Source organism: Triticum aestivum, chromosome 1A, assembly GCF_018294505.1.
Source record: "Triticum aestivum cultivar Chinese Spring chromosome 1A, IWGSC CS RefSeq v2.1, whole genome shotgun sequence".
Taxonomy (NCBI): domain Eukaryota; kingdom Viridiplantae; phylum Streptophyta; class Magnoliopsida; order Poales; family Poaceae; genus Triticum; species Triticum aestivum.
This window is the reverse complement of record NC_057794.1, coordinates 580421229-580433712: the sequence shown is the minus strand read 5'-3', so window position 1 is coordinate 580433712 and position 12484 is coordinate 580421229. Positions and strand designations below refer to the sequence as shown.

Below are 12484 nucleotides of genomic sequence, written 5' to 3'. Positions count from 1 at the left end.
CTTGCATGTCAAATTTATATGGTCCCAAGTAGTTCTAATGCATGATATAGTCTCTAGACACTTGTGGGAGTAGTTACTATTAATTTTGTTAAGTTTGGTTCACTTTTATTTTGAGTCACTAAAAATTTCAGAAATTTTTCAGAGGAAGAAAAATGTTCAGGAAAATGTACCAAGGTGGTTCCTCAAGGAAGTGATGACCCACAAGTATAGGGGATCTATCGTAGTCCTTTCGATAAGTAAGAGTGTCGAACCCAACAAGGAGCAGAAGGAAATGATAAGCGGTTTTCAGCAAGGTATTCTCTGCAAGTACTGAAATAAGTGGTAACAGATAGTTTTGTGATAGGGTAAATTGTAACGAGCAAAAAGTAACAAAAGTAAATAAAGTGCAGCAAGATGGACGAATCCTTTTGTAGCAAAGGACAAGCCGGAACAAACTCTTATAATAGGAAAAGAGCTCCCGAGGACACATGGGAATATCGTCAAGCTAGTTTTCATCACGTTCATATGATTCGCGTTCGATACTTTGATAATTTGATATGTGGGTGGACCGGTGCTTGGGTGTTGTTCTTACTTGAACAAGCATCCCACTTATGATTAACCTCTATTGCAAGCATCCACAACTACAACAAAAGTATTAAGGTAAACCTAACCATAGCATGAAACATATGGATCCAAATCAGCCCCTTACGAAGCAACGCATAAACTAGGGTTTAAACTTCTGTCACTCTAGCAACCCATCATCTACTTATTACTTCCCAATGCTTTCCTCTAGGCCCAAATAATGGTGAAGTGTTATGTAGTCGACGTTCACATAACACCACTAGAGGCTAGACAACATACATCTTATCAAAATATCAAACGAATACCAAATTCACATGACTACTCATAGCAAGACTTCTCCCTTGTCCTCAGGAACGAACGTAATTACTCACAAAGCATATTCATGCTCATAATCAGAGGGGTAATAATATGCATATAGGATCTGAACATAAGATCTTCCACCAAATAAACCAACTAGCATCAACTACAAGGAGTAATCAACGCTACTAGCAACCTACTAGCACCAATCCCAGATTTTGAGACAAGAAATTGATACAAGAGATGAACTAGGGTTTGGAGATGAGATGGTGCTGGTGAAGATGTTGATGGAGATTGCCCTCTCCCGATGAGAGGAGCGTTGGTGATGACGATGGTGATGATTTCCCCCTCCCGGAGGGAAGTTTCCCCGGCAGAACAGCTCTGCCGGAGCTCTAGATTGGATCCGCCAAGGTTCCGCCTCGTGGCGGCAGAGTCTCATCCCGAGAAGTTCCTTCTAATTTTTTTCTCATCAAAAGACCTCATATAGGAGAAGATGGACGTCGGAGAGCCATGAGGGGGCCCACGAGGTAGGGGGAGCGCCCTAGGGGGGGCGCCCCCCACCCTCGTGAGCAGGGTGTGGGCCCCCTGGCCTTCATCTTTGGCGTGGATTTTTCTTTATTTCTTTTAAGATGTTTCGTGGAGTTTCAGGACTTTTGGAGTTGCGCAGAATAGGTCTCTAATATTTGCTCCTTTTCCAGACCAGAATTCCAGCTGTCGGCATTCTCCCTCCTTATGTAAACCATGTAAAATAAGAGAGACTAGCCATAAGTATTGTGACATAAAGTGAAATAACAGTCCATAATGCGATAAATATCGATATAAAAGCATGATGCAGAATGGACGTATCAGGAAGCAAGGACCGAGGCTCGCGATACGTGAGCCGGATTATGAACCACTGAGGGAAGCTCAAGTGTTGGCTTGTGAATGTTCGTCAGAGGAGCTTATGGTCCATGCAGGCATCAAGGATGAATTTGACGCACATGTGCGTAATGCTGATCTTGAGGGCTTCGTGTCAGATAAGTGCCCGCAATACCACTACCTAACTGATTACTTTGTGAGAAGGTTTAAATTTACATCCTCGCGCAACTCTCACACTATTTTATTTGATTTATATGATAAATCATATACCATGGACCTAGAAGATTTTAATATTGCTTGTAAACTCCCGCAATGGGGCAATGTTAGTGAACCTCGCAAATCTGAATATAAAGATTTTCTTGCTAGTATCACTGTGGGGGAATCTAGAGAAATCACACAAGCTACCATAGGGAGCATTCACTTTCTTTCCATACATTATTATGCTCTCTTTATAGGTAGATGCATTAACGGTAAAGATGAGGCTTGACACATGTGCGTTCCAGATCTTAGTGTCCTCAAAAGTCCGGTGTTAGGTGATAAACAATATAATTTGGGGGCCATTGTTGCATGGAGATTGCATCACAACAGTGTAAGTGGAGATTTGTTTGGTGGAATTTATGCAACTCGTGTAGCTAATTATCTTGATGTGCCTATACATGGAAATGATATGGAGTTACCTCCTGCTTATCTAGATTGTAATGCTATGGTTCGCCATCAGTTTGTTGAGAGGAATGAGCAATCCCTCCAGTACCGACTAATCTTTGACAGACGTCGCGCTGTCCATATTGCTCTCACTGCTCCTACTTTCTTTGACTTTCAGGCAAAAATGAGATATGTTATAACTAGGGAGGAGGCGAGCGAGGGAGAAGGAAAGGGGGTGCCACCCCCCTTCCTAGTCCAATTCGTACCAGAGGGGAAGGGGGCGTGTGACCTGCCCTGGCAGCCCCTCCTCTCTTTCCACTAAGGCCCATAAGGCCCATTAAACTCCCCGGCGAATTCCCATAACTCTCCAGTACTTTGATAAATACCCGAACCACTCAGAACCTTTCCGATGTCCGAATATAGCCTTCCAATATATCGATCTTTACGTCTCAAACATTTCAAGACTCCTCGTCATCTCCCTGATCTCATCTGGGGCTCCGAACAACCTTCGGTACATCAAAACACATAAACTCATAATACCGATCGTCACAGAACGTTAAGCGTGCGGACCCTACGGGTTCGAGAACTATGTAGACATGACCAAGACTCATCTCCGGTCAATAACCAACAGCGGAACCTGGATGATCATATTGGCTCCTACATATTCTACGAAGATCTTTATCGGTCAAACCGCATAACAACATGCGTTGTTCCCTTTGTCATCGGTATGTTACTTGCCCGAGATTCGATCGTCGGTATCTCAATACCTAGTTCAATATCGTTACTGGCAAGTCTCTTTACTCGTTCTGTAATGCATCATCCTGCAACTAACTCATTAGTCACATTGCTTGCAAGGCTTATAGTGATGTGCATTACCGAGAGGGCCCAGAGATACCTCTCCAACAATCGGAGTGACAAATCCTAATCTCGATCTATGCCAACTCAAAAAGTACCATCGGAGACACCTGTAGAGCACCTTTATAATCACCCAATTACATTGTGATGTTTGGTAGCACACAAGGTGTTCCTCCGGTATTCGGGAGTTGCATAATCTCATAGTCAGAGGAACATGTACAAGTCATGAAGAAAGCGGTAGCAACAAACTAAATGATCATCGTGCTAAGCTAACAGAATTGGTCAAGTCAATCACATCATTCTCTAATGATGTGATCCCATTAATCAAATGACAACTCATGTCTATGGCTAGGAAACTTAACCATCTTTGATTCAACGAGCTAGTCAAGTAGAGGCATACTAGTGACACTCTGTTTGTCAATGTATTCACACATGTACTAAGTTTCCGGTTAATACAATTCTAGCATGAATAATAAACATTTATCATGATATAAGGAAATAAATAATAACTTTATTATTGCCTCTAGGGCATATTTCCTTCAATAAGGTATAAAGGAAATCTAATCCGCTAAGGGCATCTCCAACACTGACACTTAAACCGGACACCGCATTCGTCCGCGGACCAGTGAGGACCAGTTCACGGACACTAATGTGAGAGCCGGCCATCCAACGGTATCCACAAACATTCACCTCTTTTTTTCAAAACCCGCAAGCTCAAAATAATTGCATATCAAAACGTAGTTTATCTAAAAAATGTTCAAGTGCGATAGTAGTTCTAATTTAAATAGTGCAATCTAACAAAGTTTGCAAATTAAAGTAGTTCAAACTTGAATTCAACTGGCACATATGAACTAGTTGTCCCCTTTAACCGCCTAGAAATGCTCAATCAAATCTTCTTTCAGTTGCTCATGAGTTGCTAGATGCCAAATTTGTTGATGCATTTGAACATACTCATACAAACGTGGCCAGATTCTGATCTGGAAGTTCGATTGGATCATCCATGTTCTCAAATTTAAGACCTGAGGCAGCATCCCGTAAGGTCTTTGGATCCATTGTTTAGCACATCAATGTTCAACACACTTGATGTTAAGAAGTAGATGCCTTCAACTAAGTGCTCTGCCTTTTGAATCGGCTCTTCCATCTTATCGCGTACAATTGAAATCTTCTTTCTCGTGGCCACATCGAGTGAATCAGTCGGCTTTTCTTCTAGTAGGTTCCCTTGTTCATCATAAACATTCTCCCTGCAAAGGTAAAAAGATTGTTAGACATTATTATTTTGGAGTAACAATAAAAAATCAGTGGGCATGCATTATTATAATTTTACCTTTTGCACTTTTTCCGCCATCTTTTCATAATGTAGTAGTTGGGAAGCTTGGATCTCAATCCTCAACACTTGGATAATATGTCGACATGGAATACCGAGTGACTCAAATAACTCTCAATCCTCAACACTTAAACAATTCGCTACCATGGTTGTAGTGTCATAGTTGACATCTCTAACCTTACCAGATCGACCTCTCAGGGTCACATTTTTTACCCCCACACCTTGTGTAATACCGTGAACACAACAATGGTCTCTAATAGCAATACCTTGTAGCTGAAATTTCTCAAACACCTCATACGTGAATACCTCACTACCTTGTTTCTCCATTGGCCATGGTGTAAAGAGTCGTGGGGTGGTATGTATGCTTCTATTATCTGCCATTAATTCTTCCTGACGTTGGCATTCTAAAGCCGTGTCAAATCTAAGCCGGAACTAAAAAAATGCGAGCCTTCGATGAATGAAACGATTAAAAAAAAAGAATTTGCACTTTCTGACCTTGAAGTGGTTCGGAGAATGCCCGCTTGAGATATATCCATAAACTAGGCCGGTATCCACTTATCTCGGATGCTAAAACTCTTAGCCAACGACTCATTTTCCTCCAACCCAAAATCTTTAATGATGGAATTCCATTGTGACTCAAACTCAGTTGGAGTTTCTGAACCCCAATCTTGTCCAAAATTCAGAATCTTCTATAATCAAAGGTCCAACCTTTTCGGGCACCCTTTCCATTATATGCCACATGCACGACCTATGCACAGTGGTCGGAAGAACTTCATCAATACCATTCTTGATGCTAGCGGCTTCATTGGTTATGATGAGTGTAGGTGTGATACGTCTCCAACGTATCTATAATTTTTGATTGTTCCATGCTATTATATTATCTGTTTTGGATGTTTATGGGCTTTATTATACACTTTTATATTATTTTTGGGACTAACCTATTAACCGGAGGCCCAACCCAAATTGTTGTTTTCTTGCCTATTTCAATGTTTCTAAGAAAAGGAATATCAAATGGAGTCCAAACGGAATGAAACCTTCGGAAGAGTTATTTTTAGAATGGAAGCAATCCAGGAGACTTGGAGTAGACGTCAGGGAAGCTTCGAGGAAGCCACGAGGCAGGGAGGCGCGCCCCCACCCTCGTGGGCCCCTCGTGTCTCCCCTGACCGACTTCTTTTGCCTATATATGCTCGTATACCCTAAAAACATCGAGGAGCAGAATAGATCGGGAGTTCCGCCGCCAGAAGCCTCCGTAGCCACCGAAAACCAATCTAGACCCGTTCCGGCACCCTGCCGGAGGGGGCAATCCCTCTCCGGTGACCATCTTCATCATCCCGACGCTCTCCATGACGAGTAGGGAGTAGTCCACCCTCGGGGCTGAGGGTATGTACCAGTAGCTATGTGTTTGATCTCTCTCTCTCTCTCTCTCTCTCTCTCTCTCTCTATTTCTCGTGTTCTTGAGTCGGCACAATCTTGATGTATCGTGAGCTTTGCTATTATAGTTGGATCTTATGATGTTTCTCCCCCTCTACTCTCTTGTAATGGATTGAGTTTTCCCTTTGAAGTTATCTTATCGGATTGAGTCTTTAAGGATTTGAGAACACTTGATGTATGTCTTGCATGTGCTTATCTGTGGTGACAATGGGATATCACGTGATCCACTTGATGTATGTTTTGGTGATCAACTTGTGAGTTCCGTGACCTCGTGAACTTATGCATAGGGGTTGGCACACGTTTTCGTCTTGACTCTCTGATAGAAACTTTGGGGCACTCTTTGAAGTTCTTTGTGTTGGTTGAATAGATGAATCTGAGATTGTGTGATGCATATCGTATAATCATACCCACGGATACTTGAGGTGACATTGGAGTATCTAGGTGACATTAGGGTTTTGGTTGATTTGTGTCTTAAGGTGGTATTCTAGTACGAACTCTATGATAGATTGAACGGAAAGAATAGCTTTGTGTTATTTTACTACGGACTCTTGGATAGACCGATCAGAAAGAATAACTTTGAGGTGGTTTCGTACCCTACAATAATCTCTTCGTTTGTTCTCCGCTATTAGTGACTTTGGAGTGACTCTTTGTTGCATGTTGAGGGATAGTTATACGATCCAACTATGTTATTATTGTTGAGAGAACCTGCACTAGTGAAAGTATGAACCCTAGGCCTTGTTTCAACGCATTGCAATACCGTTTGTGCTCACTTTTACCACTTGCTACCTTGCTGTTTTTATATTTTCATATCACAAATACCCATATCTACCATCCATATTGCACTTGTATCACTATCTCTTCGTCGAACTAGTGCACCTATACAATTTACCATTGTATTGGGTGTGTTGGGGACACAAGAGACTCTTTGTTATTTGGGTGCAGGGTTGTTTGAGAGAGACCATCTTCATCCTACGCCTCCCACGGATTGATAAACCTTAGGTCATCCACTTGAGGGAAATTTGATACTGTCCTACAAATCTCTGCACTTGGAGGCCCAACAACGTCTATAAGAAGAACATTGTGTAGTAGACATCAAGGTGCTACCCCTCCCATTGCTCTTAGGAGGGTCTGAAATAAAATGCATGACTCATTCTTCTCATCTGCTAAGAATCCGGCACCAAAAAATACACTTTGTAAGTGATGATTGACCCATGTAAATGATGCATATATCATGTTGTACTGATTAGTGGTGTATGTAGAATCAAAGGATGACACATCACCAAAGTGACTATTGTTCTTTCTACTTGTGGCATTAGCCCAGAACACATGCATCAACTTCCCATCATCATCCACATCAAAAATCATAGAAAAGTGCTGAATTCACTTTCTGCTTTCTAGCTAGTCGGGCCACAAGCATTTGAGCATCCGCATAAAAAGGGCAGCCCCAGTGCATGTAGCATTTGAGCATCCGCATCTCTGATTTTATACCCGAGTCCGCGGTAGTAATTCTGCAAGCCCCTCTTCGTGCACCCAACATTCGGAATCCCGCCCTCACTAACTTGTAGTAGACTGTATGTCTGGGAGGTTCCAATGCTTGCCTTATGACATGTATATAGGGTATTCTTTGCCCTCTCACTAACCCTGCGATTCGATCTGATCAAATGACACTTATTAGGCAATACAAGACCATGGACATGGTGCTCGACCCATGAGTCTATCTTGTAGGTGTTATTCCCACAAAGTCTAACAAAGGTATGGGCATCACAACCGCATCGTGTGTTTGTCTGCTTACACCTTTTTCTCAAGGGGTCACCAGTCTCCTTAGTATCTTTTGACTTGAATCCTTCCCTATTACACATAAAGCGCTTAGTGTGGACCACCTTATTGTCAATCTTCTTCTGCTGTCCGATACAAACTGCAAAGTCCGATTGATGTGCCTATGCCTTGCAGAACTTCTCCACGGCCTCGGGTCCCTCAAATGCTGTACCTATTTTAGGCTTCAAATGCTCATCACATTCAGGTGTAAAAGACAATGTCAAGAACAAACCATGATACACACATTCATGCGTAGCTCATTGAATTAAACAGTTTCAATTGTTAGTGAAAACTGAACTTACAGAAAGAGGCATGTTTATGTTCTTCTTTGGTGTACCGAATCCTCCCTGGGACATGTGCATTTTGCACGTTATGGATTGGCTCCATATTACTACACACGGCTACACGATTAGCCTTTCATACAACAGCCACACATTGTGTTGTATATCCAAAATGCAAGGACTGAATTTCTGTGCTGTGTTACCTGAAACTTATGATGTTGTCTTTGTCCCTGAAAGTATGCGTGGTCGGCTTCGGCGCACGACGCACTCGGATCCCAAGGGGCCGGACGTGTTGGTGTACAATTACTACAAAATCTGTCAAAGACGCACGATTTTGATCGTGGGGCTGAGAGCAAAGGGGCACACGGATACAGTATACGAGACGGATTCACAAGATATGTACTGTAGTATATCTATATCTGCACGTAAACCAGAAAGAAAAACTCGCTCTTTCATAGCGCGCACCTGACTGAACGTGCCCACGCCGCACGCACGCGCCGCCGCCGCCGCCGTTGTTCCCCCGCGCGGTTAGCCGCCCGACGGCGCGCCGTTCCCCCCCTGCCTAGATCCTCCGCCCCTCTGCTCCGAAATCGACGCCGGCCTCCACCGCCCGCCCGCCCGCCCATCTGCTGCTCCTGCTCCGGCATCTCCACCTCCGTGCAGCCCGGCGCGGCCAGATGGAGGCGGCGGCCGGAAGGGGCCTGGACCTGGCCGGCTCGCTCCGGGACCTCCTCCCGCCGGTGGACTTCTGCTGCGCGTACGGCTCCACCCTCACCCACGCCCGCCCCGACGGCACCTCCATGGTCGACTACATCCTCGGCGTCGCCGACCCCCTCCAGTGGCACTCCGAGGTAGGCTAGCTACACCCCCGGACGGCAAAGTCCCTTCCTTTCCGCATCACGCTCTTCTCTGTAGCTTTATCCTGCCCGTCAAACTGTACCTCCCTCCCTCTGTTTGGTTTGATGCTATCAGTGTCATGGTTCGGTTGCAGAACTTGGCGAGGAACCCCACACATTACTCTAGCTGGATGGCGCGCCGTGGCCCCGAAGCCGTACGTACGCTCTCATTGTCCCCAAACATATCATCTGCTTGGTCACCTGGTTAATTGACGGGCTCACTAACTGTTCCATTTGTTGCTTCTTGGTGGTGGTCAACTGGAACCTCAGGTCACTTGGCTCGCAGATCGTGTCGGTGTCGGGGTCTACTTTAATCCCTTTGTCGAGTGGGGAGACAAGGTAACTGCAACCAGCCGATTACCTTCACGGATATTGTGTTTGATTGTATTGCGGTGTATTTTGGTTAATGTGAATGTGCATTGAGTTCTGAGTGACAAATTGTTGCTTTGTGGGTGTAGAGGATCAAGTATGGGGTGGTAGCGATGAAGGACCTGACGGCGGATATCTTGACCTGGGACCAGTTCTACCTAAGTGGCCGACTGCAAAAACCTGTACGTGTATCCTCTTCTTGTTTGCCACCGGAACATGATTGAGTATATCTACAATTATGCCATAACTTTCTGTTTGCCTGGTCTGGATAATTTCACTGTGACTACTTTAGTTTACTCGTGATGCAACTTTGCTTCCTCTATATCGTTTGACATATGTTCCTGTGAGAAATTTAACTATCTGAGTATCTTTTTGCTGTTTTGTTTATACAGGTCCATGTTCTTGTCGATAACTGGGATATAAGGAAGGTTAACACAGTTAATCTGAAAATGGCAGCTGCAGCTTCTCTGCTTCTTTTGCCAAAAGAATTCACAGAGGTTTGGTGGCAACTTTGATTTGATGTTTACTACCATGAATTATTTGGTTACTAAAGTATTTGTTTTGATCTTTCTTCTCTTGACCCCTTTTTGTGCAGCATGACCTATACGCAAAAATTTGCGGCCTATCTTATATGGGTGACATAAGGATGTTATTTGCCGAAGACAAATATAAGGTAATGAAAATGCATGTCAGCCTTTGTATAGGCCCTGAAGTTATTTAAAATTCAGTTTAGAATGGTGATCCTGCTAGTTGGCGTGTACAAAAGCCAGCTCACACTATGTACTTTGAAATGTGAAAATGGCATGCATGCTATATCTTTTGCAAATTGAACCACAAATTAGGGCACATTATGTACCTTTGTGGCTCCATCGTTCCAAGTGTGTCTATGGCGCATGCGTATGGTGCCTTTACTGCACCATACTCACTAGTATGATAACTATCCACTTAAGATAGTAAAATATGTTAATGGAACTTCTGTTTATGACTAACGAAATTCTCGTGCGTTTGTACTTAGTTATTACAGTACTTGTTATATTCTATATCTGTTGTTTAAATGCTTGTGTCATCATAATCTCTAACTTTGTGCAAGATAAAAATATTATCTCGAAATATATGTCAATTGAACCAACCATTCAGGATGGACAACAACTATGTTATATTTCCTAATAATTTGAGAGGTGATCTCAGTGAGGATGAACCAACGGCCACCAACTCAGATCTCTATAATTCTGCTTATGATTTGGTGCTTATGTGGACTCTGCTGTAATTCAGGTCAAGAAGATTGTGGACGGTAGTTTCCAGCCATTTCAATTGATGTACAGACCCCTGATACAGGAGTATATTTCTGAAGGGATACTGAAGATGTCAGATTACAGACAACAAAAGGCTTTCAAGCAGGTTTTATTTCTTTTTCATCACACATGCACTGTCAAATGCATCATTGATAGCCTACTAAGATGTTTGATAAACCTTGATGATAGCAGCATCACGTAGTTAGAGTTGCTGATTGGGTACCTCGTTATCCACACACATGCTTTGCATATATCTGTTGTAAGACGATAACATTCAATGTATTCTGAACTGTTGGCCTTGTAGTCCCCTGGAACACACAAATAAGATTAGCTCTATCAAGTCTACACCTCAACAAACTGGAAATTGTTCGCAAGGTTCACTGCTGTCAAAATTCATAAGCACAACACTACAATTGAGAGCCAGGCCTAACCAAAACAACAGGGTAAAGAATCTATGGACATACCAACTACACGGTACTTAGAAGTCATTCAATCTGGAGAGTTGTGTAGTTCCAATGATGCCATATACTGATATCTAATACCAACTTCTATAAATGCGATTTGAAAAATGCTCTGCTGACTAGAGTTTTTCATCATACTGTACTTATTATATGCTAAATGCATCAACCACAAAATTATATTTTCTTAAAATATGCAGACACTTACAAAAATATTGACAAACAAGGAAGGTAAATCAGTAGTGGCACTATAGGCTAAAAATAAATAAATTGTCGGTTCAAATATGGTTTAAGGTACCACTTAAACAAATGGCTCTAGGACAGACGGGGCAGTATTAACTGATCAAGGGAACTACTGGTTGTATAAATTGTCTGTACTCAGTAGAAAATGGCATCAATCACAAACAATCAGCACTAGGGCAAACAATGAGAATACAATAAGAACTTCTAGAACCAACCATAAACATCAGAGTTCTTTCTCTCAGCAAGAACTTCTATGAACCGGTGTGTGCTTGCAAATGTGCTTATGTGCGTCTCTTGAACATCTTGATAATTATCAAAGATATATGTGCAGGACTGTGGTGTATCTGCAACGAATGAACTGTTCTCTTCTCTCCCGCGTATGATCCAAAGGAGACTGCAGGGAAGATTCACATCAAATAGCACAGGTACTGATGTTTTCTGTCCAGATCCATTCATATTCGCGCTGCCGATTCCTGCAACGCATCCTAATGATTGGTTTTCTCCCTAGAAATACTGACTCACATACCGACCCGCACGTTGGTTCCATCGAAAGAGGTGGCAGCGGCATCCGTCCGCACGGCTCTGAGGCGCCGCGTAATGGTTTCGAGCGCACGGCAAGCAGCTTGTGGGCTGCTCGCCTCTGGCGGCCTGGTCGCCGCGCGGTACCTGGGGAAGAAAATGTCCAAGGCCTTGAGCACCCGATGTTTGACTTTTTTTTAGTAGTTATTATACATACGGAAGTCTTGGCTTCCCCTAGTTTAACATTTAGGATATGTTTGTTGTAGACTTAAAAGAGTGCACTGGTGGGTTGAATCAAGCATTAGTGGTTATATAACATTCGTGGTAGTGGAGACGAAACAAAGAAGAAAATGATTGTCTTGTGAGGATCGAACAAAGCAGCCAAAAGAGGTAGGCGCAAAGCATACATAAAACAAACATATATATCAGAACACATGCAATTTTGAGTACTCCATCCCAGTGGACTGCAGGGTACGTAAAGAATCCATGGACATGCCATATACTGCTACACGATACTTACAAGTCGTTCAATCTCGAGACTTGTGTAAGTGATGCCATATACTGCTATCCAATACCAACTTCTATAAACACGATTTTAAAAACGCCACGCTGACTAGAGTTTTCCATCATACTCTACTTATTA

At 43.0% G+C, this 12484-nt stretch overlaps 1 protein-coding gene across 1 annotated transcript; it reads left to right on the top strand.

The window, feature by feature from the left end:
- Positions 1–8498: 8498 nt before the first annotated feature.
- LOC123182390 (phosphatidate cytidylyltransferase, mitochondrial) lies at positions 8499–12209 on the top strand. The gene is made up of 9 exons (XM_044594936.1): positions 8499–8915; positions 9056–9115; positions 9231–9299; positions 9419–9511; positions 9722–9826; positions 9925–10002; positions 10602–10727; positions 11654–11747; positions 11831–12209. The coding sequence occupies exons 1-9, from the start codon at positions 8742–8744 to the stop codon at positions 12040–12042; spliced, it is 1011 nt and encodes a 336-aa protein (XP_044450871.1). The 5' UTR covers positions 8499–8741; the 3' UTR covers positions 12043–12209.
- The last annotated feature ends 275 nt before the right edge of the window (positions 12210–12484 follow it).

Coding starts and splice junctions, on each gene's coding strand:
- LOC123182390 (XM_044594936.1), top strand. CDS start 8,742: ATGGAGGCGGCGGCCGGAAGGGGCCTGGACCTGGCCGGCTCGCTCCGG. Junction 10,003..10,601: donor TTGCCGAAGACAAATATAAG/GTAATGAAAATG, acceptor GCTGTAATTCAG/GTCAAGAAGATTGTGGACGG. Junction 11,748..11,830: donor ATTCACATCAAATAGCACAG/GTACTGATGTTT, acceptor TTTTCTCCCTAG/AAATACTGACTCACATACCG.